This window comes from Bacidia gigantensis (genome assembly GCF_019456465.1).
Source record: "Bacidia gigantensis strain McMullin 20006 chromosome Unknown contig_246, whole genome shotgun sequence".
Classification (NCBI taxonomy): domain Eukaryota; kingdom Fungi; phylum Ascomycota; class Lecanoromycetes; order Lecanorales; family Ramalinaceae; genus Bacidia; species Bacidia gigantensis.
In genome coordinates, this window is record NW_025408602.1 from 1695765 (window position 1) to 1722841 (window position 27077).

Genomic DNA, 27077 nt, shown 5'->3' on the forward strand with positions numbered 1-27077 from the left:
TTTGCACAGTTGTAGAGAAATCTGTCAGAATTGAAGCTGACAGTCAATCGGTTAGTCGCATCAACACATGGGATTGACTGATGCGAGAAAAGCAATGATGGAATATTTTGGGTTTGATAGAGCGCCGATCATCGGCCGGTGCGCCGTATTTGGGTATGATACAGTAGAAAACTTTTGTAGCCTGCTCGCTCCACGAATGCTCCTTACATCGCAGAAAAACATGTTCTTCGAATATTTGAGAGATTTTCGAGCATGTGCTCAAACCTGGTTTTCTGGACGGAGTGTCCTGTTGGCTTGTCAGCATGCTCGCATTGAAAGACTTGCTGATACTCACCTGACAGCCTTTCCTGCCCTCCAGATTTCCAAATCCCTTATGCTCTTCAACTCAGCCTCCAACTTCTCTCTGTAGTCCGGTGCACCGTTGAAGTCCAAAGATCGCTGAGTCTCACTCCCATCCTTGACACTGTCATAGAGCTCGTTGAAAAGAGGCTTAAGAGTCTTCTTGAATTTAGGACTCCAATCGAGGGCACCTCTCCTCGCGGTTGTAGAGCATGCAGCGTACATCCAGTCCATGCCGTTTGCACCAATCAGTGGGTACAGACTCTGTGTAGCTTCTTCCACGGTCTCATTGAACGCTTCGCTGGGGCTATGACCGCGTTCGCGGAGAACTTCGTATTGGGCAAGGAACATGCCATGAATACCACCCATCAAGCAACCACGTTCGCCATAGAGATCTGAGTAGACTTCCTTCTCAAATGTCGTTTTGTATAGGTAGCCGCTGCCGACAGCCACTCCAAGTGCCACAGCTTTTTCCTCCGCTTTGCCAGTGACATCTTGGTAGACAGCAAATGATGAATTGATTCCACGTCCTTCACGGAAGAGAGAGCGAACTGTCCGACCTGATCCTTTAGGCGCGACAAGAATGACATCGATGTCTGTAGGAAGATCGACTTTGGTCTGGTCTTTGAAAACAGGGGAAAACCCATGAGAGAAGTAGAGAGTCTGCGCGGCGTCAGGATCGTCAACTCTGGGGGCCAGAAATCTCTACATACTTTGCCTTTAATTAGTTGTGGCTTGATCGCTGGCCACGTCTCACTTTGAGCGGCGTCACTAAGAAGGTTCATGACGATCGTGCCTTTGGAGATTGCTTCATCGACGTCGAACAGATTGGTCCCAGGTATCCAACCATCTTGTTGAGCTTCTTTCCATGATGCTCCATTCTTACGGACACCAATTATAACATTTATGCCGTTGTCGCGCAGGTTGAGACCTTGCCCATGCCCTTGAGAACCGTAACCGATGAGAGCTAATGTATCATTCTTGAAGTACTCCTATAAATATGCTTAGCCTACAGCTTGATCCATATACTTGACAGATTTACCAGAAGCTTTTCCCTGGGCCAGTCCTCTCGTTCTACGATTCGATCAGCTTAGTGTGTCGAGTCTGCATTGAACCAGAATACTGACCGTAGACTGTTTCTTTTGTTCCTGCAAAATCAATCTGCTTCAAACCACGTTTTTGCTGTACGGAGGCGCCGACAAGTGACCTTGAAGCTGGAACGACACTAGGCCTAGCAGCTGAGAGGGAAAGAAAAGTTCGGTGCGCTGGTTTGGGAGCCAATTGACGCGTGATAGAGCTACGCAAAGCTCGATTGAAGCTGTGAGAAGCCATGATGAGACTCAAAATATCTCCGAATAGCCGATATCAATCTCAACTAATGTGGTGGAAGAAAGAATCGAGGTGAAAAGAATCACTTCTTAAGCGCACTGCTTTTACCAAAATAGGGCTGACAGCGGAGCCGGTATCGGCCCTCTCGCCTACAGAAGTACAACGGCGTTCAATTCCCAATTGAGGTTCGTGGAGTATAAACGCCATGCTACATTGGGATTAAAGTGGTATCAAATGGGTATCTCGTCGCCTCGCTCTATGTCTAATATGCTTCTTGCCTGCCTGTCATGCAACCTCACAAGGATCTCTTTTAAAAACCTGTCTCCTCATCACGCCAGGTCGACTGCTTCGGCATGTTGGGTTTACCGCTGGGTTGGCTTAGAATGCCAACTCATTTAAAATCGAAGCCATCTACTCCGTGAGTCCGCCAGGCTTCGTCGTGTGGACGTCTATGTAGAGGGTTGGGAAGCTGGCTTGCATGGGATTTGAGACGACCATGCCGTGGCTTCGGTTTCCGCATTCGAGCGGTTGTAAGCAGACATCCGAATGGCAGATACCGAATACCTCAGTGCGATGAATGACTCAAGGTATCGGTTTGAGTTGATTATCCTTGGTGCAGATATTTTCGTTGGCATAGGCTCGATATCTATCAAGTAGGTCTGTGTCATACATCTCTGCCTGACTTCTGAATCCGAAGTGAGCGGCAATAGCATGAGTATTCACCAGTAGCGCTGAAAAGAGTCAGTACAATCTAAAAACGCCACTCGCGCTGGGCACTTACGTCTTTTGAGTTCATGAGGTACCTCTACGCTTAACGCCAATTCATCGTCGAAGCTTCGGAAAGGTAAATTATCCAACACATCCTTTCCCCAGATAGCCATGAAATTAATGTTCATCCTCTCGTATTCCATGTTCCAAAGGCCTTCATGCTTCGGGTCCAGCCCGTTCCCATAGTGATACAGATGCAAGTCATCATTTTCGAGGTTTTGTAAAAAGGAGTAATGCGCTTGGGCGCCCAAAGACCAGCTTTGCCAGTCATTCCCATTAGCGTTATACTCGGATACAGCCATGGGTGTGCGCCAAATATTCTTGTCACCATCAGGGAGTGGAAGCCATCGATGACCTTTGAATGGAGGCGCACCGGGAGCGTCGGGTGGGAGCTTTTTGCCATCGTCGTCCTTGCCGTTAAAGACCCCTGCCACGTGGAAAGACATCTCCTCCCCTTCCCAATCAGGAAGTGCTGACGCTCTCCAAGCCGTTGGACCGTATGATTCAAAATCATTAAGTCTGTCCTTTTTCCTGCTCAGCTCCGGAAGATAGGCATGGATGGCGCCGAACCGATAATGAAGCCAGCCAGTCTCAGGACTGTTGATGAGGTTTGCCTCAACATTGAGAGCCTCTGGGTGTTTCATCAGGCTGTAGACAATGTTTGAAACAGCGTGATCATCAAAGAAGACAATGTCGTCGTCTATCTTGATATACAAACTTCCTTTCTCACACGTTGCCCATCCAGCATTGTAGCCATCTCTACCAGGCTCAATCTCTTTGGGAAGGTCGACGCTTTTGTATTGTTCAGTGCCTTTTACCAATTCGGCTAGCCACTTGAGATCGGGTTTCTTGTCCGTATTCACAATGAAATGAACCTCGTCCAGCCAGCCTCCGTTGACCGCAAGATTCTTTTTCAGATAGCAGTCTAAGATACTGACAGTCGCAGGCCTGCCAAAGAATATCAATCCAATGATCTTGAATTCAGTAGGCTTTTTCCATTCTTCAAAAGCAGTATGATTGTCACCATGGAGCGACCCAGTGGGGGTTGGGGAGGTCTCAGACTTATTCGAGCTGCTGCCGTTCGAACTTTCAGTCGCCCCTGGCGTTGCTGCAGAATCCGTGCTCGTTGATTCGTCGTCAACGTGATCTTCAGCAAGGGCCGTAGTCGGTGTAGTAATTGCTGCTGTAAAGGTAGTCTCGACCCTAGATATTTCAATGGGGGATGCGTCTGGTTTTGATGACAATATCGAATCTTCAGGGCTGTCTGGAAATGTGGGCGGCTGGGCCTCGTCCGGCTCCGAGGGCACCTTTGGATACGAGGGTACGCTTGGTCCAGACGGCGTCGAGCCAAATTTGGGTATTCTCACGTGCCCTCCCCGATTTAGAGCAACGCCCGCGAGTAATAGGGCGATGATGAGGGCGATGGAAAAACAAAGACATCGAGGCCGAAGACATCGGTTTCTTCTACTCTTGCGATTTCGCGAAGAGTCCGAGACGTGATTCTGCGGCTCAAGATAGTCCAGCTCATCGATATCAAACTCTTCTGGCTGCAGCAGGCCGTGCGATTCGACGCCTGCTTTTGGCATTAGGGGCAAGTTGCGCGCAGGAGATTCAGTGAAGAAATGGCGATTGTGAAAATATTATGGTACATAGATCAAAAATCAAGGGTCATAATGAATAGATTTAGCACGCAAAAGCACAATCAGATCGCCTTGAAGGTCACCGCCTAAATACACAGCAGAGAGAATGTACATCAACATTGACCATTGAGTGCTCCTATAAAATTAGGCAGATGAACATGGCGCTAAGATAAGATAGGCACTTCGAAACATCTTGCCCCTCGTGCATCATCGTCCACAACGTCTTTCAAGTATTGGAGTCGTGGGTAAAATGTAATTCTCTGTGAGCGCCAGGCTATGGCGCCTCCTCAATCTGTGAGCCATTTACTCGTAGATTTTCTAACACCAATTGACATGAGTTAGACCCCTCATCGGTTCATCACCCCAAAACCGAAGACCAACGTCAAACAGACCCCGTCCATCCAAAGCCATGGCAATCAGACGCCGTCGACGCAGCAATTTGCGATTACTCCTCGCTTCGCCTTTGGTTCAACGTCTGTAACGAGAAATGAAATTCTCACGCCGGCTAGAAATTTCTCGTCTCCGCTTCTCTGTCGCTCGATCTTACATACATGTCCGCGTGAGGAAATTGAAGATGCAACATCCTCTCAGGAGCCGGATATCAATCATCCAGAGACCTCGCTTCCGATCCGTTCACCGAGCTCTAAGCGACGTCGACCCAATCCATCTCCGGCTGCTGACGCCATACTGATCTCTTCCTCCCCTTCCGCCACCTCCTCCTCGTCCGGCAGAACACCACCAAGCACCCCACCGCCTCAGGAATCTACCACACATCCCAAGCAGGATCTTACCACTCAAGCGTTCACTAGCGTCAACAAGCCTCCCTTGGTTGGCTCACACCAACCGCCGCGCGCCCCCAAATTTCGTATTCCTCAGCTGACCTCAACCTACCAAGCCGATGCCCACACTATTCCGTCTCGTCCCCCACTTCTCTTACCTCCGCGCTCACCTTCGCCTCCCCCAATGGACCAGTCAGCCTTCTTTTCGCCCTCGCGTCGAGGGCAGCGCTACGTTCAAGGTGGCATGGCGGAGAGGGTGCGAGGCTGGATTGTGGAAGCGACGCAACATGCGCAAGTGGGCAGGAGAGAGGAATGGAAATGGAAAGTGAAGATCATTGAGATCATAAACTCGAGGGGCAAGAAAAAGTTGGAGAATGTTCCAGATGACCAAGCAGGGAACAATGTCGTGCTCGCAAATGATACAGAGGGTGGCAGATGGATGTTCATTGAAGGGAGTAGGCCAGGCATGAAAGTGGAGGTCGAGTCTTTGATAGGAGTCAAAGAGCCGAGTTGGGAAGTTGAATTTGGAGAACGGAGATGGAGGGTTGCGGTCCAGTGGCGTATGATTAAGGAAACGGGAGGGAAGGGAGACCGAGGCAGGTCACCAGTCAATGAACCGGAATAACAGCCAAATTGTCTTAAAATAATTCCCATTTTAGACCTGTCATGATATTATCTTTCAGCTGTCGATACCCGGCGCTCGGCAGACTTTCTAATTTCGTAAATTTATTCTGCCGAAGGTGCCGTCAAATACTGCTTTCACCATTGACCAGACATGGGATTTTTGCAGTTGATGCAGTAAGAAACTTACGAACAGATGGCAGCTTCGGTGCTGCCTCTGCAGCCAGTGAAATTCCCTGCCGGACCTGCACCTTTGACACCGGAACAGGCATATTGGCGCAGCTTCAAGACCCAATTGAAACTACATTCGCCTAACAATAGTCCAATAACGCACATCTCCAGCCCATTATTGCCTCTCAATGCGACATCAGAGCCTTCTGATCACTTCGCTGTGACTACTGGCCCTCGACTACAGCTCTATTCCGTTCGGACCCGCAAATTAGTGAAGACTATCTCTCGCTTTGGTGATATAGCTCACAGCGCTGAAATAAGGAGAGATGGCCGGATTATTGTTGCTGGAGACGAGACTGGGGCTATACAGGTCTTTGATATCAATTCAAGGTCTATTCTGAAAGCGTGGAAAGAGCACCAACAGCCAGTATGGACAACGAAATTTTCTCCGACGGAACCCACAAAACTTATGAGTGCGAGTGATGATCGGACGGTCAGACTGTGGGATCTGCCATCACAAAACAGTGTATCATCATTTCATGGACACCAAGACTACGTGAGATGTGGCCATTTCATGCCCGGACAAGCAACGAATTTGCTCGTCTCCGGTAGCTACGATCAAACGATCAGAGTATGGGACTCGCGGGCCCCGTCCAATTCAGTCATGACTTTCAAACATGCTGCCCCCATAGAGGATGTCTTACCGATGCCATCGGGTACTACCATAGTTGGTGCAGCTGACAATCAAATTTCGATACTCGACCTGGTAGCTGCAAAACCCTTACAATTGCTTAGGAACCACCAAAAGACTGTCACTTCCCTGTCTCTTGCTTCAGATGGCACACGCCTTATCAGCGGTGGTCTAGATGGGCATGTGAAGATTTCAGAAACCAGCGGATGGAACATAATCTCTGGCTCGAAATTCCCTTCCCCTGTCCTTTCGCTTTGCATCGTCAAAGGCGGTGCAGGAAATGAAGATAGGCATGTCGTAGTGGGAATGCAGTCGGGTCTTTTGTCAATCAAAACGCGTCTTTCAGGACAACAGAAGATTAAAGAGCGCGCTCGTCAGAAACAGATGCAGGCCATGATAGATGGCAAAACCTCCGAACTTGCCAAGATTGATTCGAAAAGGCAAACACAAGGACAGAAGAAGCGCGATAGAGGGCTTGACTTTTCAGGAGAAGGTGCCGACATTATCATCGAGGGGAGATCTAAGGGCAATTACAAGCCAAAGCGATGGGAATATCTCCTCCGAAAAGGACAGTACAGTCCTGCTTTGGATCAGGTTCTGCTGGAGGGTAATTTAGCGGCTACTGTCACGCTATTAACAACGCTGCGTCATCGGTCTGCCACGAGAACAGCTTTGTCGGGTCGCGACGAGGCGTCCCTGCAGCCCATTTATAAGTGGATTTGCAAGCATATAACGGATCCGCAGCTCGTCAACATGTGTGTCGACATCGGAATACTGATACTCGAACTCTACTCGCAGCACATTGGTGAATCTCAGGAAATTGACCAACTGACATCCCGATTACACAAGGTCGTGCGTTTGGAGGTCGAACATTCTCAACAAGCGTGGCAAACCCAAGGCATGCTAGGAATGTTGATGGCTGCCGATTGATGAAGGAGGAAGAAGAGCAGGATGCTCAAATTGCGAGATCGTGAATACGATATTTATCCGAACACGAAGAGATCCAGGGACAGTGACAGTTCTGATCTAAGTACCCTTATCATTGATTAAGGATGTTCAGGACGGGCCAATTCAAAGTGAGCTTCCTTCCGTTTGCCCAGGAATAATTCTGACAACCCTTTCTGTTCAGACCTCCCACCCATGCAGGAACCCAAATTCATTCTGCATACTCGGGAAATGAAGCAGAGATGAAAGATAATCTAGTTGAGGTATAAGAATGGTGCGAATAAATGCAGAATGCCTAGCGCTAGGGCTTGAAGTTGAAGCCGAGGCTGTGCGAAATTCGGCTTTCCCGAGCGAGGAGTCCAGACAGCATGGTCAAGCTTCACTGCAGCAGAAGACCAAAAAACCAATGGATTCATTACCCAAGTTCCAGTTGACGTCCAATGATACGATTCCTAATAGTGTGAATGACGTGCGCAATGCCTTCCACTCTCAAAAAACGAAGCCCCTAGAATTTCGAAAACAGCAGCTTAGGAGACTGTATTGGAGGTGAGCTTTCGCAGGAGCTTTTCATTCAAGTTCGAGTGATGGACCTATTATCTAATGGAGTCAAATAGCATTAAGGACAATTACGATGCATTGTTAGCAGCATGCAAAAAGGACATTGGTAAGGGTACTTTCGAAGCTGGATTTGAACTGGAGTGGTGCATGAATGACTGCATATACGTCGCCAACAAGCTCAATGAATGGGCAAAGGATGAAAAGGCTCCTGAGATCCCTCTTATGAATGCTATGCTTCGACCTAAAATTCGAAATGAGCCCTTGGGAATGATTCTGATCATTGGGTATGTGCTCTCCTACTGATCAATCGACAGCTAACTTATGACCGCAGAACCTACAACTTCCCGCTCATTCTCCTCTTCCCACCTCTCATCGGCGCCATTGCAGCTGGCAATACTGTGATCATAAAGCCGAGCGAAAATGCTCCTAACGTTGCTGCTGTTGCTGAGCGCGTGATCACTTCCACCCTAGACCCATCTTGCTTCCGCGTGATACAAGGTGCCATTCCCGAGACGACAACGCTACTCGACCAAAAATGGGATAAGATATTTTACACTGGTGGTGCCACCGTGGGGACTATAGTTGCCAAAAAAGCCGCGGAAACCCTCACGCCCTACACACTTGAGCTAGGGGGTAAAAATCCAGCAATAGTGACCAAAAATGCAAACATACGCAAAGCAGCACACCGACTGTTGTGGGGAAAGATTCAGAATGCAGGTCAGGTCTGCATCTCGCAGAATTACACCTTAGTCGAGCGTCCTGTGTTGGACGCTTTCGTCGCAGAGATGAAGGGCGCATTAGCAGAGTTCTTTCCATCCGGTACTCGCAACACCGATGATTACGGACGCTTGGTAAATAGCAAACAGCTTCAGCGTGCAAAGAGCATACTTGACAGCACGAAAGGCAAAATAATCGTTGGCGGGACCATAGACGAATCAGACTGTTATTTCGAGCCCACTATCATCCTCCTCGATTCAACAGATGACCCAATGCTACAAGAGGAATCCTTTGCCCCCCTTATGCCCGTCATCCCTTTTGATGATCTTAATTCAGCGATTGCGACAGCCAATTCTATGGAATCGACTCCACTCGGTCTCTACCCATTTGGTTCCAAAGTTGAGAATGAGAAAATCCTCAATGAAATCCGCTCTGGTGGTGCTAGCGTCAACGATGCCTGGATTCATGGCAGTATTCCGACACTCGCTTTTGGAGGTGTTGGCGACAGCGGACAGGGTGCGTACCGGGGCAAGGCTAGCTTCGACTGCTTCTCGCATCGCCGTAGCATTACTACAACGCCTTGGTGGGCAGAGAAGTTGATTGCTATGAGGTACCCTCCGTATGCCGGCAAGCTTGAGCAGTTCAAGAGATTGGGCTCGCTGAAACCGAATTTTGATCGCGATGGAAAGGTCAAGGTTGGATTATTGAGGTATGTCCTAATGCTTGGTGCGGGAACAGCTTCTGGCACGTTGTTCAGATATGTTATGGTGGCTCTAGGTGCGTCTTGCAGATGTGTTCATGTTTCATAGGCCTCTTAGGAAGAATGCACGGCTGACAACTCGACATATAGCTGCTTTGGGCTTGCAACGGTACGGGCTTGAACTTCGGAGGTAAGAAACGGTGATCCACGATCAAATGAAGCGAATGAAACCCACGTTCCAGTTCTGTATGTGGGGATGATAATGGCGCGAACGAGAACCTCAATTGCATTGCATACATGCAGGGTCATGATCATGAACATTCAAGGAGACGAACCTTGAAAATCGTCATATATATATGCTCTTTACTGTCGTGCTTTTTCTCAGGTGCTCTATCTGCCCCTTGACTGACCAATCTTGGGACTTAAAATTGAGCTACTCGCGAGTTGAAGTGAAAGAATCATGACAATTTGAGTTGTAGCTTTTGACTCATTCTACCAATGATGATGCTGAGAGGGCTAAATGTCTCCATCAGCTTGTCGGCGATCTCAAGACATCAGAAGGCAGATTTGAGACCGTCATGAGTTTGACTTTCTCACACACGGAAACCACAACGGTCGAGCCTGAGTTTGAGCCGCGACAGTTACTTGATGAAGGAATGAGCGAACTTCGTGGGGGTGGCTAGGCGGTAAGCACTAGCAAAAGCTGTTGTCTTTCCTCGCGACTTTTATTCGATTTTGTGCCTTTTTTCCCTACACCAACGTTGACTTGAGTTTGAAAGGATCAAAGGATGCGTGATTGTTTATTCGGGCTGCATAAGATCGGATATCCAATTTGTTGATCGACATGTTTGGGGGCCATTCGGCGACTCTGCCGAAGCCTAGAACCTCCTAGGGCCAGGCTCATCATGGACAGGGAACAAGTTGGTCAAGCTTTACTTACTTCCCCCTGTACCTTCTTTTTTAAAATTAAGCAAATTAAGCTACAACCGAAATCCTCGTGCTGGGCCTCGTCAGCCCAACACAGGATTGGGATCTAATAGTGAAGTAAGCAGCCCGTGTTTAGATGGCGTGACAGCTTCCAGGTCCCAAATGAGCCCTCGTGCAAATTCGCACGAACATTTTCGTGCAAGCACGTGAGCAAATCCGACGCTTTCCCATGCGCCTTACGATAATTGATGGTAAGAAAGGCTGCCTTTATTTGTTGTTTCTTCGTACGAGGATCTGTCCAGGTCAATGTCGGTATAATTCTTGCCTGACAATTTAGGTGCCACACAACCCGCACTTCGCCCACAAGGCGGTGCCGTCTCAAACTCCCGGATTATGGTCTTACCAACAAGGAATAGGCACAAGGAGGCTTGCCATGAGACCACGCCATCGTTTGAACTAGGATCTGACGTTGGAAACAGTGCTAAATTACCTGCCATGGATATAAAAGTCCGTAGGAACCTTCCAATGATGCGTTTATGGAAAACCGTTGCCTGTAGCGTGAATTTCAAATATTTCTGCGTAACCCAGACGTGGAGTGGGCGCTATTGCCCCAAGGGTCTACTTTGCCCAACCCCTTGCAGTTGACAGAGGAACGAGTACCTTGTGCTTCAAAGCTCACCATGATTTCCGTACCATATCACCATACTGGAGCATTACCCAAATGGTCCACAATGGACACAAAATCAAGACGCCCACCGAAACATATCTTACTGGCATTCTGCGCTATCATTGCACTTTTCTACCTCTTCAGAATCAGGCCGCGACACCAGACGTTTGCGCAGGTGAACAGCATCGTAGATTGTTGCGAGGCAACACACGATAAACCGGAAGGGTTAGGGCAGGCAGGCCATAGCTGGGCGGGATGGCAGACCGTGGAAAACATGTTCATATTGTGAGAGCCTTGCGTCTGGTAGCTTTGATTCATCTAACAAGCACAGCGGCGACTCTTACTCAGACACCGGCTTTGACGTCGTCGGAGAACAACCATCCGAAGAGAAGCCAATGGGCAATTCCCCTTTCTATTGGGAACATACCGGGCCCAGGTGGCCAATGCTTTTAACGGAGACATACAACGATAGTGCTATTAAGACTTACTGCTTCGCTACTTCTGGAGCTTCTGTCGATAAGACAATCGACAATAATGTCGTACCCCCAGACTTTGTCGAACAGGTTGAGCGCATATTCATACCTTCCTTCGTCAAGGACAATTCCGAAGAGTCGAGCTGGAAACCGGAGACCTCCCTTTTCGTAGTGTTCTTCGGGATCAATGACAATCGCTTGTTGGAAATGATGCCTGGAAGCCGTACGTCAGAAACACAACGGCGCATGCTAGAGAGGTATAGTGATATGCTGCAAACAGTATGTATTGACTCTGCGTATGACTTCCGCAGATGCTAACCTTGTAAGCTCTATGACAATGGCGCCCGCAATATTATGATCGTCAATGTGCCCCCTATGGGCCGTTCGCCTAGTGGCACGAATAAGATATCAAGGTTCATTGCGACATGGAACCAAGCTCTTTCTGAAATGGCTATCACAACGACACGAATGCTTCGAGGAGCGAAGATATTGGAATTCGACGCCTTCGATTTCTTCAACCGAGGTCTTGACGACCCCACGGTGTACCAACAAACGAGTCATATCAAGATCACAGATGACCGCTGTGCAGCTTATGACGAGGAATGGAAAAGAGCGGTAGAGATTGACGCATTTGATGAGGATTGCGGTATAGCGCTGAAGGACTACTTCTGGTGGGATGCATTGCATCCAACGCCTTCCGTCCAGGATGCTCTTGCAGAACAGATTGCAGAGTACCTCCGGCATGGAAAGGTGGCCAACACTGCGAATGCAACGAGCGTAACGCACAAATCTCACAGGCAATCCGGTCATCGGTTTGAGGATTGAGTAGATGATACCAGCGATTAAATGGCGGGATGAGCGAGTACTTACGATCTCGGTTTCTCCTGAGAGCGGACTCCACACCAGCAGATCCTGCCGTGTTGATCGGGTGTCCCGACTCTGCGAATTGGATACGCAGGATTTGCGATGGAAATCAGGCGTCTTGTGCGGGTGGCACACGGTTTACGAGCGTATGATACCCATGGATTTTTTGAGCAAACGATCCATTCATAGCGTATAAGTGTAATGACTGGTATACGTCCAAAGATAATGTTGAAGAAAGTTACCACACAGCAACATTTATCCCCTTCAAATGCTACAGTCAGGCATCAATATGTCGTCAAACCACCGACGCATCAGAATCTTCGATACACTCGACGGTTTGTATGGGCAGCCGCGAGGATGTGATGCGTTGGCAATAGTGGAGTATTGGGCCAATCAGGCTACCCGTCGGCGGGGAGACTGCCGCCATGAGGATGTCATAGCAAATCACATCAACCTTCACGGATAGCACATGGTCATTGCGAGCCGAAGTGGGCAAGGAGACCCTGAAAACTGATGAGTCTTGGTTTTTCCGATTATGCCGCCGCAAGGGGGTGGTGGGGCGCAGAAAAGCTGCAGACTTCAGGGGGGCAGATACCAAAATTAGGGATGTACGAAAGTACCAGTAGATAGCAGGGACAAAACCAAAGGCCAGATTCTAGAGGTCAATGCATGTACAGTATCCTGCAAGCGATAAAGATCTCAGCTTTCTGGGGAAGTACAAGCCGACCTATGACCCTCCTCAGTTCTGGCGTACAGCACTCCCACTTCTTAGCGCGCTTCTATTTTGTTGTCCCCAGATTCAGCCTTCCAGCCTCCAAGAAAAGTGTCTGTCCCTTTCCCTATTTCTCACAATCCTCACCCGTTCTATTTCTTTTGTTTGTTTGGTACTGGAAAGACTGCTGCGGTGGACCCTTCGTCGCCGTTGCATGTTCATACCCATCCCGATTGGTTCGTAGGCAAAGTGATCGTATTTGCTCGGTGGAGCATTGCAGCAGCAGTGCATAATCAACACCATATTCGTCTGCGCACCCTACGCCACTTTTTCTCCGATCCGAACTTCCCTCAGGAAAGTGTCCGCCGCCTCATACCCTGGGTTTGCTAGCAATCGCAGTAAAGCTACAACCCTCACTGCTTTGCACACCATTACAGCCACTTCACCGAAAGCGCCAGTTCCCCCTGCCACCACTTAAATCTTTCACCTCCAAAAAATCGATGACACTCTTACGCCCATGCCCGCTAATACAACCAATGATCATAATCAAAGCCTTGAGCTTGCACTCTATCTTCCATAATTGAGCCTCGATACCGCAATGGGAGTTGGGACTCGGAAAGCATATTTACCAGCTCCGACAGATTCGCCTACGGAACAAACTCCCGTCGAAAGTAGTACCGAAGTCGATCTTGCAACAGACGTGTCGCGCCGGACCGACAAAACTTCCTGGACCATTCCAGAGGACGGCAGGGAGATCACAATTCCTGCAAAGAGAAGGAAAAATAAGCGGGATACAGAAAGTAGGCTGACGCAGAGTTCCAACCAGTCACAAACCTCGCTCTTGATCGAATACTACGGGGGCGGAAAAGGGGCAAAGATAGAGTCCAGACCCAGTGTAAGGGTCAAGGTTACACCATCAGCTGCACGCAAGATAAAAAATACCAACGAACACATTACGGTCTCGGAATCAAGAGGTAGTCGCAAACCCTCCTACACTCGTCATATCTCCTTGGGGCCTCAAGCGACACCCGAGGGTCAGATCATCGAGAGCGCTGATGATAATAGCTCTTACGCATCTGCAGCAGAAGAGTCTAGTCTAGCACCAAGACAGGCCCCAGTTGAAATCGAAGTCATGCGTCAAGATGTGGACAGCGACATTTCTGGGCTATCGGACGACAGAGACCGACTCATTCAGCAGAATCAGTCCGAGATCTCTTCCATGCCCGCAGACAGCATGCTTGAAGAGAAGCATGGCACCGTGAGGATAAATACCACTTCAACACCGAAGCACAGAAGCCGAAGCACAAGTAGGGAGGCAATGGTCAACACGAAAGATACTCTTGTGACACCTTCACGGACTAGAAGCGGAAGAAGCAGAGAGAGGATTGCACACAAGGCTATGGAGAAAATTGCTGCGCAAACTGGCAGTAGTGGCAGGCATAGACGTCACAGCAGGAGCTCACGAAGCCGAAGCGCTAGCAGCGAGCAATCCAACACCATACAGCCTTCAAGACGAAGGCCGAGCAAAACGCACCAGTATGAAGAAGGATCACGAAGCGGCAATGATTCAAATGTTCTGGTCGATTCTCAGCTCTCCCCTCAAAGACGCTCCGGTGATCAGTACTCGTTCAGATCTGGAGCTTCTAGATCTTCCGTCAGTACTAATCCCGCACTCTTGGAGCATGTTGAAAAGGCCATCAAGCGTTACATTATGCCAGAATTAGAAAGTATCAAGCGAGAGCAGAAAGTCCAGAGTACTAGACAAAAGTTTGAGCAGGACAGCGTAACATCTGGGAGCAGCGAAAAGACGTCACGCAAGCTCTCGTCTCACAGAAGCGCCCCTGATGTTGCCGACAAACCTAAAGTTGTGCTGCACAAAGACGGTGACGATCCAGGGACGATTTTATCCGGAGATTCTGTCAAGGGCAGCAAGGAACGCCGTCGATCACGAAAATCGGGTTCGCCCCTTGAGCGCAGATCCGAGCGAGAGGTGTCTGAAGAGACTGTGATTCATGACGGAGGCAGCGCGTCTCGAAGAAAGAGCAAAGAGGGTCACAGTATGAGAGAGGCAGCCGCTGCTGGAATGGCAGGTGGTGTCCTCACGGCAGCCGCTCTCAATCACCATGATCTGAAACACAGCGATTCAAAATCCACTCTTGATAGCCAGGGACGTAGACGACGACGCAAAAGCAAGAGTCATAGCCGTAGCACAAGCGCTGCAGGGAGTGAGGACGTTTTCAAAAAGCACGGTGTTTCGCCTATGCCAATGCAGAGCGACATGCACAGCTCAGAGATAACCAGAGATTCCATTTTATCAGACGAGACGTCTGGGACTAGGTCGCCCGCCGTTGAGGTACAGAAAGCCACTGTTCGACAAATGGCAAGAGCCTCTCCGCGCGAAATATCCTCACCTCGGTCAAGGACCCCAACCAGGGGGCAGACAAACCTGCAGAAAGGCACTAGCACTCACCATAGTAATCTTCACCGAGAAGATCTTCGGCAAGAGAGTCCGCTGAGCGGTCGAGACGTCCACCAGGAAGGGGTCTCCCCAAAGCGGGAAAAGGCTAGCATATTCGGAGGTCCTCATATGACTAGCTCGCCCACCCCTCCTACTCAACACTTCCCACAATACGATGAAGAGGAAAGCTATGTGCACGAAAGTCATCCGCTGAGTCCAATCCAGAGTGTGTCAAGCCGTCAAGAGAGCCTTGTCGAGCCCCAACGGAGGAAGAGTGCTACTTCTCTTCAGTCAGAAACGTCTGTGGCCAGTGCTGCGTTTGATCGGACGAACAGGCCCAAAGGTATACACCTCGAGTCTCCTCGTGCCGTCCTTGACCAGCATGGACTCCGCGACTCTGATTATGTTGGAGGAGATTACAGCGGAAAGGATCCTTCGATTGACGAATGGCTGCAGCAGGAACATGAGAAGAATGACCAGATTCGCTCGTCTATCGGAGGGGAAAGCTATGGAGATCCCACAGTGGACTATAGACACATGACCAACTATACTGACGATAGCAACGACATCGCTTTCGATAAGTTGACTGAAGGCCAAAAGCACCACGATGTTGTAGCTCGCAAAACAGCAGACTACAGAGGGACACCGGTTGCGGTTGAGTCTGCGGTAGCGTCATTGCTTGATACCTCAACTGTCTCAGCAAAGTCTAAACAGGGTGACAGGTCGTTCATTGAATCGCCGAACAAGGAAGGTCCAAGAGATTCGACATATAGTGCCTCACGAGAAGTTACGTCAATGGACAACCTTCGGCAAGACGATCATGAAAGGAAATCGTTCCTACGCGACGAGTCGGCTCAGCCTTCTCCTCGCCAGAGTCTCGCTCGATCCGAAGGCTCCGAGAAGATTGAAATGGGTGCTAGTGGCTTGCCTATTGCTGATGACCCCTTGCCCGAATTTGTACCTGGAATGAACTCTGATTCTGATGTGACCACAAATCCGTCAATCATTCAAGGCCCTATGGCAGGGTCCCCGTCAGGCAATAGAGACCATTGGCCATACAAAGAGACGCCACCTCAGCTTCAGCAGGGTTACGGTGGCTCACACAAATCTAGCGCTCATCAAAGTCTAGAAGATGCAGCAACAAGGTTCTTGAATGTCGCAGATATCGCGGCGGGAAACGCTGCTTTGAACAATAAGCCAAGATCTCGAGACTGGTCTGTGAAAGATAGTTATCAGCCGCAAGTTGAAGATGGAGATTCGTTCATGGATGGGCGAGGTAGTGCTCCTAAAGACGAGGGATACTTCACCGATGCGCGGAAAGGCGTCCAAAGCCCGGAAGTCGCGTTCAAAGATGCTCGTTCATTTGATGACGGTGGACTAGATATTGACGATCCTTTCACAGGACACTCAGGACATTTGAGCACCAATTCAGGCCTTGTGAATGGAGGAGGGTCCCCACTTTACGACAGCGCTACAGGAAATGGGCTAGATCGGATCCAATCGAAAGACATCGTAGCCCTGATGGACCACGTAAGCCTCGATGATGCCTAAACGTTGTATATAGCTGACTTCTATAGCTTACTGTTAGGGACGCCCAGCGGAACGCTAGAGATACGGAGATACTCGTCACACTTGTTCGAAGTGCTGCAGAAATGCGCAATTCGTTCGAGGAGATGAAGAAGTTCGTTTCTGAGCAAGGCGACATACTTAATGATGCAAACAACAAGCAGCATGATCGAACCATTCAGAAGCTGATCATTGGGGGCCCGCGACCACCGCCTCCGAATTTTACGAGAAGGAACTCTGCTGATGAAGAGGAAACGGCCACAAAGAAGCAGAATGTCCTTAGACGGGCAATAAGAGGCCTTGGAGGTCGAAGCCAGAATGACATGGAAAAGGTTCAGCATATGCTGAATCATTTGCTTGAGGAAGTTGCTACCTTGAAAACCACTCAAAATTTCCAGCCGTCATTGGAGCCCTCAACAGGTCCATCCAGAGGACCGTCAAGGACAGATACCTTGGGCTCGTACGATAAGCTCAGGGCAGCTGACCCAGAGTCTATACCTGTGCAAGCTACCGCGGGCTTAACCTCTGGCCAATTCTCTGGATATTTCTCTGGCTCGCCATCACGAGGCCCAAGCGCCGTACAAGAGATGCGGGATCGTCAAGCGTCAAATAATCGTGTCAGTACCGTTCTTGAGGCAGATGAGGAGCTAGAAGATCACGAACAAAATGTCCTAGACCACCAGTTTGAGAACAACGAGCAATTACTCACTCCGACAAGAGAACGACCCCACCCTGGTTCAGACCCTCTGGCTACTCCGCCTCAGCATCAACTACAAGCAGCGGCAGCAACTACAAAGTCGGTAGAGAATACTCCAAAGTCAAGCACAGACAAAAGCAATAAACATAAGTCCATCAGCTCCTCCATTTTTCCCAAAGTCTCGCGATGGTCCAGGACTACAGCATCCTCATTCGGCGACAATTTCCGCAAAAGCAATGGAAAAGAGCGTCCACTTAGTGAAGCATCTCGCTCCGGCGACCTCCCAGTCTATGACAGCAATGACCACTATGACCCTCGAGGTGAAGATCGTATGGATCGTGATGATTCGGTCGGAGAAGACCAGCATGATGAACACGACCAACTTGACGAAGAAGATGAGCAAGACAGTCGACCGCCGTCGCCACTTGTCCCATCTCAAGTCTCAGAAGACCCCAAGTACCAAGCTCATCGGGACTCCATGAATCTGCAGCACCCTCAACCTCGTCCGGGACCCACGCGCCGTTACCAAAACCACCTCGAATCTGAAGCCCAGAATTACGGCTCTCATGCACATTCACGCTCTCCTATCTCGCCAACATCTGACACTTTTGGCTCTGACCCAGCTCTCTCCCGCTTCATGCCTGGTACCAACAATAGGTACAGCATGGGTGGTGGTGGTCATTTATCCCCAATCTCCTCCTCCGGAGACTCCATTCGTTCTGCGTCGGAACAAGTCTCTGCTCCTGCGCCTCCGCGCCCTCCTAAGGTCAAAGACGACGGGCCGCTTGTGCCATCTTCACCTAACACGAGCGCTGGGCCAGCGAGGCCGCCGAAACTCGGCGTTAAGGATAACAGACCGCACTTTGCGAGTCCATTGCGGGAGAGTCAAGAACATCTGGGACCTGAGCAGCGGTGGAGCGGTGGGAGCGCTGCTGACGAGGTAATTTGATCCCTCTAATTTATAACATCCGAGCATGGAAGGGCTGACATACTCTGTACAGGCCAAAAGATCCCCAGCATCTTCAAAAGGCACGGCTCCACCCCAGCGTAAACCTACTGGGCCCCGACCGATCTCTACGTCCGGGAGCTACAGCCCAGACAAAGATGGATTGAGACGGAACCGTTATCGAGGCAGCCCGAACCCAGAAGCAGAAGCCACTGAGGCTTTTTGAGCATATGCATATCTTTTTTTCTCCTTGAATATGATGTTGTGATGAGCGCAACGACATGTCTTTGCAAGACTAAGATTGAGATCGAGCAATCGATGGGGCCGGGGAATGGGCGGGGGAGATGGTTTGGTGCATCATTATCATTGATTGATTGTGTAACAATTCATTTTCCCATGAGAGAAGCAGGCGTGCGTGCATATTGTGGTGTATTCTGCCAAATACATATGAGATTTGTTTGAAAGGGGGAATGTAATTTGAAAAACAAAAAGACATGTGGTTAGGAGCTATACGGAAAGAAAGGAAGGAAGGGAAGGGAATGGAAAATATCATGTGATATGTGATGAGATTGAGGATGGGATATGAGAGCGATGGCATGGCAAAACAGCCTTCTGATCAGCCAGGTAATTTATTTCGATTTGATAAGGATGGACCCCGTCACCATGAATGGTGGAAAGTATTTATACCATAATCTGGCTTGGCTGAATCCACCCCTCTCTCCCTTCGTGTTATAAAGCGTGCCTTGCTTGCATTTACTACCCTGTACCACTTTTCGTCTCCGAGAGTTTGGTCCCTCGCTGTTGAGACTTTTGGGTAGTAAGGTAATGGTAACGTAGTAAGATTTTGAGGTCGTTAGGTAAGGATATTTACAACAGGGCATGTAAAAAATATGGTACTGTCGTTCTTTTCGCTGCAATAGGATAGATGATATCCGCTGTAGCGCCATGCTCGCTCGAAAATGAAGTCTTCATGTACTCGTGACTGCAACATTGCCATCCCCATCCCCAAAATCGTGCCCACCACGCGACCCCATTCTAACGCACAAAAACCAACCCACTCCCCACCACCAACGACAACGCACACACCACGCCCGTCGCCCAAAGACTCGGACGCCCCACATTCGCTGCCGCCCCTCCTCCCACGCCCTTGACCCCCAAATCAAAGCTCCCCTTCTTCCCCCCTTCGTCGGCTTCGCGTTCCCCGCAGTCTTAGTCCTCACATCCGTCTCGAGCGGATGGCCCGTGAAGCTCTGCGTGACCGCCACCTGCGTCGCCGTGGCCGTCACACCCGGTACGTCCTTATTCCCGTCAATCGCTACGATGTTCGAATCCGTGGCGTTGAATTTCGTCTGTGCGATCGCGATCTCGTTATTTGCTAGGTCGTAGACTACGTAGGCGGAGCGCAGGAATGTGTCGCCTAGTAGGATTGGGGCGTCCGCGGCGCCGGAGGGGAGAAGGCCGAACCCGCACACGTCGCCGGAGTTGTCGGAGAATTCGGGTGTGCTTCCGTCTGGGAGGGATATTGGGGTGACGAATTGGGAGAACTCGACGGAGATGGAGGGGCCGTCAGTGCCGCCGAATGTGAAGGTGAATTTTGCTGGGGAGGCGGAGAGAGCGCAGGGGACAATCAGGCCGAGGGTTGGGTCGTTGATGGCGCCTACGCCGTCGATGATGGCGTTGGCGATGTCGTTGGGGAGGTAGGTGTTGGTGGTACCGGAGTCGAGTATTACGGGGAGGGCGAGGTTGGGGGCGCTGTAGGCTTGTTTGTTGGCGGCGTCGGTAAGGGAGACGGAGGTAAGGGCGATGGTGAAGTCGATGAATGTGTTGTTGGGGCCTTTTTGCACGGGGAGTGCCGTGAGGGGCTCGGTGTATTTGGCGGTGTCGACGCCGCCGAAGAGTATATTGCCGCTGAGGGATTCGAGGTCGTTGAGCCAGAGGCTGTAGGCTGTGGAGCCGATTATGCCTTGGTCGGACAGCTGTTGGACGATGTTTGGGTAAACGAGGCTGGAGTCGACGTTGGCTGCTGCGGTCTCGCCGGCGCCGTAGCCTATTCCAAGGATGCCAAGAGCGCGGTCGGCGTCGGTTGCCAGACCCATGGTCAATTGCTTAACCTCTGCCTGGCCCACTGTGACAGTTTCGTTGATATAGTCACCTGTGACGGCGCTATTGTCTTGGTAAGATATTTGAAAGGCATCTTTGGCCACTGTTTTTGCAGAAGAGGAGGAGGAGTAGTCGAAGGCGCCGAAAGTCTGGCATCCCTCTTGGTTCGTTTGGCAGGTGACTGAATCTACCGATGGGACCCAGAGGTCTGAGCTGCCGGTATCAATTTGGACTGAGAACTTTTGTGGTGGTGTTCCGATTGTGATATTGATGATATACCTGAGGACTTGTAAGTGTGGGTAAAATGAAAAGGAAGCGTGAAGCCTACGCAATGTCATAATTGTCGACATCGACGGCGACAGGGTTTTGACGCCGTAGTAGTCGTAATGATGTGTCATCCTTCTGAACTCTTGATTTTTCGAACCCAGCACCAAGGACCTTCGGTGCTCGCTGTTGAAAGAGGGCGGTAGCGGAGTCAAGGAATGTACAAGCGGTTAGGAAGCTCAGGAAGAGAGGTGTGGCTGGTGCCATGTTGTTTCACGAGCCAAGGATCGCGATCAGAATTGGGGGAAGTGGTCAGCAAGTTCTCAGAAAAGAAGAAATAATACTTGGAATAGTACGACAATTATATGGGCAGTGTGGGAAGTCGTACAGCAGAGGCAGGAGCATAAATATATTCACGATTTGTTTCCTCATCCCATTTCGCATCGGAGAGGCTGAGCAGGCAGTGTTCTAGACTTCGGACCCAATGGCCCGCCTAAAATGGCATCGTTCAGTGCTCTCACCGGCGCTTTCCCAGCCCAATTACCTTTCCAGGACGCCTTAACGCTGCAACGGTCCCTCAGGATTCCCTCGGATGTGAGCCAGCGATGCTTGATGGTAGCAAGCGCCTTGGCCGTGAACAGCTTCATGCTTGTTGCCTAGGGAAAATCTTGATTCTGCTCCTACCGTCTCCTTTGTGGCTGAACGCCACCGCTGGTACTGCAGCACAACAACATGGCCCTTGGGTTCCGCATTGTGAGCCTTACGGTGGATTTCAGAAGTTACAGCTGGCAATTTATGATTGGCTGGGACGTCACATGGACGAACGGTGTGCTGGTCACGCTCGAGTACGTCCTCAGGCTACTACCTATAATGAATTCCGAATCTGCAAAGGGCTCTATGAAGCCGTAGTCTAGTGAGTGAAATCGCAAATTCGTCGACTGAAGTTCTCATTTAGCTATATACATTATCTATCTTAAGCGTCAAAGATGTTCCTATGCCCCGACAAAGCGGTCGACGGCATCGAAACGCCAGGGTCGGTTCCACAGTACCGTCCCATTCTCCAATGTCGACTCACCGTTGTAGTCGACGACCTCCCAAAAGACCCTTCCCAATGCAATGCGTTGATCTGGTCCACAGGCCGTTGCTTGCTCAGCTGTGAGCCAGCCATGCATACGAACTATGTATTATATGTAGATGTTCAATTTTTATCATCACAAATCGTAGACATTTCTTCAATGGTCGTAGCCTGCTCCTCGTTGCCAGGGACTTGAATTGTTCTGTTGCCTGTAGGCTGCGTGACCTCCTTTACTCGAATGCGACGACGGCGCTCGTCGGTATGGCGATGATTCTGGCCTTCGATCGCTACCGAGGAACGGCATGTCAGCCCCTGGTCGTGAGCTGACGTTTTCATTGTTGTACATGTGACGATTGCCGCCGTCGCTAGGGAGATACTGGTGGCTTGGGTCAATTGGCGAGCGAGGGGGCTCTCGTGTTGAATGGGAAGTTGAAGGTGGGAGTGGCACCCCAGCGGCATCACCGGTGTGTTTACCATCCGAGGAGAATGATCCCGAGTCTCCGTCAATATCACGTGCGTAGAAGCCTGCTTTGTCACCACGAGCGGTGGCTCCAAGCGCATCAAGCTCTGTATTCAATTGAGATTGGGATTTGATGAATGAACCGCGATCATCACGCATTGGCTGATAACGAGTGTCGGGATTTTTCGAAACAAAGGCGTAGATAGTAGCGATCAAGACGAGAAGTAGAAGAATTAGAGCGAAGGCAGCATTGGCGACGAAGAAAATGACGCCCACGACACCGGTGACGATACCCTGGGAAGTAAGTACAAATTCAGCTTGGGCTTGGCTAGGGCACTTACAGGTTGATTGAAAACTTCGGTGAAGATGAGTAAGAAGACGACATTGAGCAGATTGATCGCCGCGATGGCAATGTTGAAAGCGTTCGTCTTCTTGTCCATCCATGGCCGTAGAATGCTGACACCGATGAGAAAGCCGGCCTCTATGATGAGAAGGCCAATAGCCTGGGCAATGCCACTCCCTTGGGCGAAAGCGATGAAGATTGCCTTGATCAGAATGTAACAAAGCACCGGAACGATGAAATAGTAGGCGGTTGCGCGAAATTGCACATATAAGAAGCCCCACTTGTTGAGGGCAGAGGGGTCTGAATAAAGAATGTAGGCCGGGTTCTTGTGCATTTGTACCGATCGTTTGGCAATCCGCCACACCTTGAGCGACGCCCACCCAAGTGCTAGAGTCATGGAGATGAAGAAGAACAAGGCCAGAATGACTTCGGCGGCAGAGTCCCTCTGCGTAAGCTCCCATAAGCACAGAATGGTGATTTGAGGATAGCCAATGAGCACAAGGCGGAAGAGAATACCCTTCAAGACAACCTTCCAGCCAGTTCTGAAATCCTCGAACTTGTCGCCCTTGAACCAACCAGCTTTGACCGCGCCTTCGCAAAAAGCTTTGAAGAGAGCAACACAAATAGCTGTTAAGGCCACGAAGACGATGAAGAAAATCAATCCCGTCAGGAAAATGTTGGTTGACTCAATCTTCGCCCTAAAGCCAACTCGCTCGATGCCCGTTACGACAACTGTTTTGGCTTTCGCAGACGAACCTGTGTCTGACCCCGCGCGTTTTACTATTTCGTTGTATGCCCGCATGAACAATCGATGAGTGGTGTCAATCGAGCGCTTTCCAAGGGACCTTTTTTGTACTTCGACGGATGCCTTTTGCAAATTGGATAGGATAGAGGAAGGTGTTCCTCCAGTAGATCGTTGATACCAAGTGCACAGCTTCTGTAAGAATCCGACTCTTACAATGCCCATCGTCCATTGGAAATTCTGGGTCCAAGATGCAACGACCGGCGGAAGGTCGACGGCTGTCAAACCAATAATTGCTTGCGCTTGAAAGTAGCCAAACAAAGACAACGCGTTGGCTGCAACGTGAGCAGCGGTATTCGAATGGCCTAAACCAGAAGTAACGGCGGACGCCAGCAAGGCCAGACCAGCAATAATGGCTGTTGTCCAACCCACTGCTTTCTGATCGACAGTTTTTCCATTTGACAATTCCGCTTCCACACAAGCCAAGTTCTCGCCTGTGTCTCGAGCCTTGATATAGATCCTGACCACACCGTCCAAATCAGGGACACCATATGCGATACTAGGCACTCTGGAGAGAACGTCATCGGGAATATTGATATTTGACTCGATATTGATCTGACCGGGGTTCATGGGACACATGCCTTGAAGTTGTGAATTACATGGGTCGATGGTCTCTTTGAGTGCCTGGAATCCATATGCGATGACATCTAATTCTGCAACGACAAAGCCAGATATGGTCGAGGCTCCCACCACATCAAAAGCCAGACTGTTGTTATCCGGAGTGAAGGCGACATTGAATAAGGTAGCGGTAAAGTCGGAATTGTCCTGACATGGATTCAAGGATTTCGATTCAATTAATTTCTCGGCGAACGTAAGGTGGAAGAGTGATGACAAAAGAGCGATAGATAGCCATGTTGGCCGCGAAAATAGCGATAATCGCATGTTGTGGTTGTTGCTAAGTCACAGTCTGACAAGGGCGATTAAAGCCGCCGACTCCTCTATTTGCCTCGCAAGCTGGATGCAGGATGGAATGCGACCAGGTCCTCCTCTTTGATTATGATATATTATGACTCCTATATACGGTCGTGAGAGTGATCCGACAGTGAGAACGACAGTACAGGTGTTGAGTATTGTGTTTCGAAGTACGAGGAATCGAACGAGTTGGCCGAGTAGGAGAAACGAATGGGTGGCAAGCTGAAACACGACAGCTGACCAAGCAGGAAGTTGCTATAGATTATGAAAATAGGCTCAACTCAGTCCAACCATCGGTGCGATGTGGAAAAGATGGTGAAGTGAGGGTCGGTCAAGGACGGTGGGTGATGATGGAAGTAGGTGGAGGTGGATGTTTTCCCTGAAAGGAACGGAAGACGGAATGTAGGGGAGAGAGCGCAACGGCACTAGGACGGATGGGGCAACGGCAGGGTGAAATAACGATCTTCGGCAGATGATTGGTCATCATTCAAATCTCCCTCTCCGCCAAGTCCGCCCCTCAGGATGCTCAGCCTCCGGGGCCTCGTAACACTCAGAGAGCAGAAGGGCAGCACCCAAGAACTCGAAATGCAATCATGCTCTGTAGCAGCTGTGCGAATATATATTCCAAAGGCCTGGCTTGGCTGCCAAAACATTTGGATGTTCGCAAAATTTGATGCTGGGATTCAGCATGATTGCAACTATACAGCCTTGCAAGGCACTTTTCTCAGCGCCAAACATCTTGGAACTCATAGTGAAGCAGCAGGGAGAGTAGCCGCACAACTATGTCGCTGTGCAAGCCATTCACAGCAATGCGTCTCTCCAGCTTGTTAGAGCCTGTTGATAGTCTGTGTCGCGAAGAATCATACGTGCCGTATTGGGAGGGAAAGATAGCTACATGAACCTTTTGGAGCTCCATTTTGCTGTTCACAAGTCCCCTGCGGAGAACTTCCACATATGATGTATTATCGGCAATCGATGAAATTTCGGATTCAACGACTTCATCGGATCGGAATCCTAGCTCTTAGCCTCAGTGTCTCACTCATACTGATCAACTACGTATGGGATAATAGAAACTCTTCATTTCATCAGCAGGCCGCTCGATTCTCGAACGACTCTCTGAGCGAATCCGTTGCTATCGAAAACCAAGTCACGAATACAACACTTGGATTTGAAAGTATTATTGCCATTAATCTCGCAGCACGGACAGATCGTCGAGATCTTCTGACCTTGATGAGCTCATACCAGGGTGTCCACCTCAATTGGCAGAACGCTGTCCGAGGCACCGAAATGGACGAGAAAGCGTGGCCATCGCATTGGAACACCAGTGGCACGCAAAGCACTTCTGGAGAACTAGGCTTGTGGCGATCGCACGTCAACGCCTTACGACATGTCGTAGAGACAGGCTACAGCACCGCTCTGATTATAGAGGATGACGTGGATTGGGATGTGTCTTTCAAAAGTCAACTTGTGGACTACGCGCGTCACCTACAGAATCTCACAGCTCCTGTCGATTCTTTAACACAGCTGTCGTCCTCGTCATCAGTTCAAAGTCCATATGGTCCGGCCTGGGATATGCTGTGGCTTGGTACATGTGCGAATCCGCCTGCTCCAAATGGTACTCTGTGGTACGATGACCTTGATGGTCGGCGGCATGCACTCTGGTACGCAGACGGAGGCTTAGCTTGCACTTGGGGATATGCAGTAACATTGGAAAGCGCAAGAATGTTGCTTGGTTTCAGTCTGGACCTCAGTGAAGCCTACGATTTGCATATAAGTTCATTCTGCGAGACACACAACTGTGCAATTGTTTGGCCCCCTCTCATCGCCAATCATAGGCCTGCTGGCTCACGACGCAAATTCTCAGACGTTCAACAAGAAACACTCGACTCGAGCGACGTCACGGTCGAGGCAGAAAGTCGTGGCATTGTTCATTCTGCGATCTTGGACATGCTGAGCAGAATTTCACCTAAGAAATTCAGCGCGAAAAGATAACAGCAAGTAAGCCCGAGGCCTTCTTTTCTATCCTGTCCTGACGGACGAGGCCACTTTGCTTGATCCTTGAGCATTCAAGCTCATATACATTGCCAATGATCTCTGACGATTTTGACCATTTATCTCACCAGTAAGTTTCGACCACTTGTCTCATTTCTTGCATCCAAAATCTAAATCTACTCCCATGTTTCAGAGATCTCGTTTCTCATAGGAATAAAGTCTTCAGGTTTATACGGCTTCACTGTGGTGAGATCCTTCGCTATGGATAATCAATATGCCCAACCACCCATTTCTACGCCGTGCCAGTCATCATCTTATCGATCATGAAATCCAAGAGATAAATTTGTCAAAAAACGAATCATCGCCAAAGCCTCATGCTGCTTACGTACAGGATTCTCACCCTGATATTACAGTGCCTTGAAATCGGCTTGGTTGGTGGCCAATTCTTGCTTCCGACAGGTACGCGCCGGGTCAAAAGTTGCAGATCTCCAGAGGTACCACAAAGACAGCTCCGTGTGCACTCTTGAGATGCGAATGTGATGGATAGGAAAAATCACATTC

At 49.8% G+C, this 27077-nt stretch overlaps 10 protein-coding genes across 10 annotated transcripts; 6 read left to right on the forward strand and 4 right to left on the reverse strand.

Moving 5' to 3' along the window:
- Window positions 1-258: 258 nt before the first annotated feature.
- ILV2 (Acetolactate synthase, mitochondrial) lies at window positions 259-1671 on the reverse strand (the record flags this gene model as incomplete). Its single annotated transcript, XM_044814673.1, has 5 exons — window positions 259-286; window positions 335-1002; window positions 1053-1331; window positions 1382-1413; window positions 1467-1671. 5 exons carry the CDS (start codon window positions 1669-1671, stop codon window positions 259-261), a joined length of 1212 nt encoding a protein of 403 aa, XP_044668823.1.
- A 579-nt stretch (window positions 1672-2250) lies between these two features.
- KY384_006178 (uncharacterized protein) lies at window positions 2251-4022 on the reverse strand (the record flags this gene model as incomplete). The annotated part of the gene is made up of 2 exons (XM_044814674.1): window positions 2251-2399; window positions 2450-4022. 2 exons carry the CDS (start codon window positions 4020-4022, stop codon window positions 2251-2253), a joined length of 1722 nt encoding a protein of 573 aa, XP_044668824.1.
- A 330-nt stretch (window positions 4023-4352) lies between these two features.
- On the forward strand, window positions 4353-5480 carry KY384_006179 (uncharacterized protein; the record flags this gene model as incomplete). The annotated part of the gene is made up of 2 exons (XM_044814675.1): window positions 4353-4370; window positions 4419-5480. 2 exons carry the CDS (start codon window positions 4353-4355, stop codon window positions 5478-5480), a joined length of 1080 nt encoding a protein of 359 aa, XP_044668825.1.
- A 192-nt stretch (window positions 5481-5672) lies between these two features.
- KY384_006180 (uncharacterized protein) lies at window positions 5673-7268 on the forward strand (the record flags this gene model as incomplete). Its single annotated transcript, XM_044814676.1, has 1 exon — window positions 5673-7268. One exon carries the CDS (start codon window positions 5673-5675, stop codon window positions 7266-7268), a length of 1596 nt encoding a protein of 531 aa, XP_044668826.1.
- Window positions 7269-7689: 421 nt separating this feature from the next.
- KY384_006181 (uncharacterized protein) lies at window positions 7690-9367 on the forward strand (the record flags this gene model as incomplete). The annotated part of the gene is made up of 4 exons (XM_044814677.1): window positions 7690-7829; window positions 7898-8125; window positions 8173-9267; window positions 9349-9367. The coding sequence occupies 4 exons, from the start codon at window positions 7690-7692 to the stop codon at window positions 9365-9367; spliced, it is 1482 nt and encodes a 493-aa protein (XP_044668827.1).
- A 1549-nt stretch (window positions 9368-10916) lies between these two features.
- Window positions 10917-12150, forward strand: KY384_006182 (uncharacterized protein; the record flags this gene model as incomplete). Its single annotated transcript, XM_044814678.1, has 3 exons — window positions 10917-11137; window positions 11184-11604; window positions 11653-12150. 3 exons carry the CDS (start codon window positions 10917-10919, stop codon window positions 12148-12150), a joined length of 1140 nt encoding a protein of 379 aa, XP_044668828.1.
- A 1349-nt stretch (window positions 12151-13499) lies between these two features.
- On the forward strand, window positions 13500-18794 carry KY384_006183 (uncharacterized protein; the record flags this gene model as incomplete). Its single annotated transcript, XM_044814679.1, has 3 exons — window positions 13500-16889; window positions 16937-18562; window positions 18624-18794. The coding sequence occupies 3 exons, from the start codon at window positions 13500-13502 to the stop codon at window positions 18792-18794; spliced, it is 5187 nt and encodes a 1728-aa protein (XP_044668829.1).
- Window positions 18795-19536: 742 nt separating this feature from the next.
- On the reverse strand, window positions 19537-21199 carry KY384_006184 (uncharacterized protein; the record flags this gene model as incomplete). Its single annotated transcript, XM_044814680.1, has 2 exons — window positions 19537-20947; window positions 20997-21199. 2 exons carry the CDS (start codon window positions 21197-21199, stop codon window positions 19537-19539), a joined length of 1614 nt encoding a protein of 537 aa, XP_044668830.1.
- A 965-nt stretch (window positions 21200-22164) lies between these two features.
- Window positions 22165-24494, reverse strand: KY384_006185 (uncharacterized protein; the record flags this gene model as incomplete). The annotated part of the gene is made up of 2 exons (XM_044814681.1): window positions 22165-22761; window positions 22809-24494. The coding sequence occupies 2 exons, from the start codon at window positions 24492-24494 to the stop codon at window positions 22165-22167; spliced, it is 2283 nt and encodes a 760-aa protein (XP_044668831.1).
- Window positions 24495-25499: 1005 nt separating this feature from the next.
- Window positions 25500-26516, forward strand: KY384_006186 (uncharacterized protein; the record flags this gene model as incomplete). The annotated part of the gene is made up of 1 exon (XM_044814682.1): window positions 25500-26516. The coding sequence occupies one exon, from the start codon at window positions 25500-25502 to the stop codon at window positions 26514-26516; it is 1017 nt and encodes a 338-aa protein (XP_044668832.1).
- Between the last annotated feature and the right edge of the window lie 561 nt (window positions 26517-27077).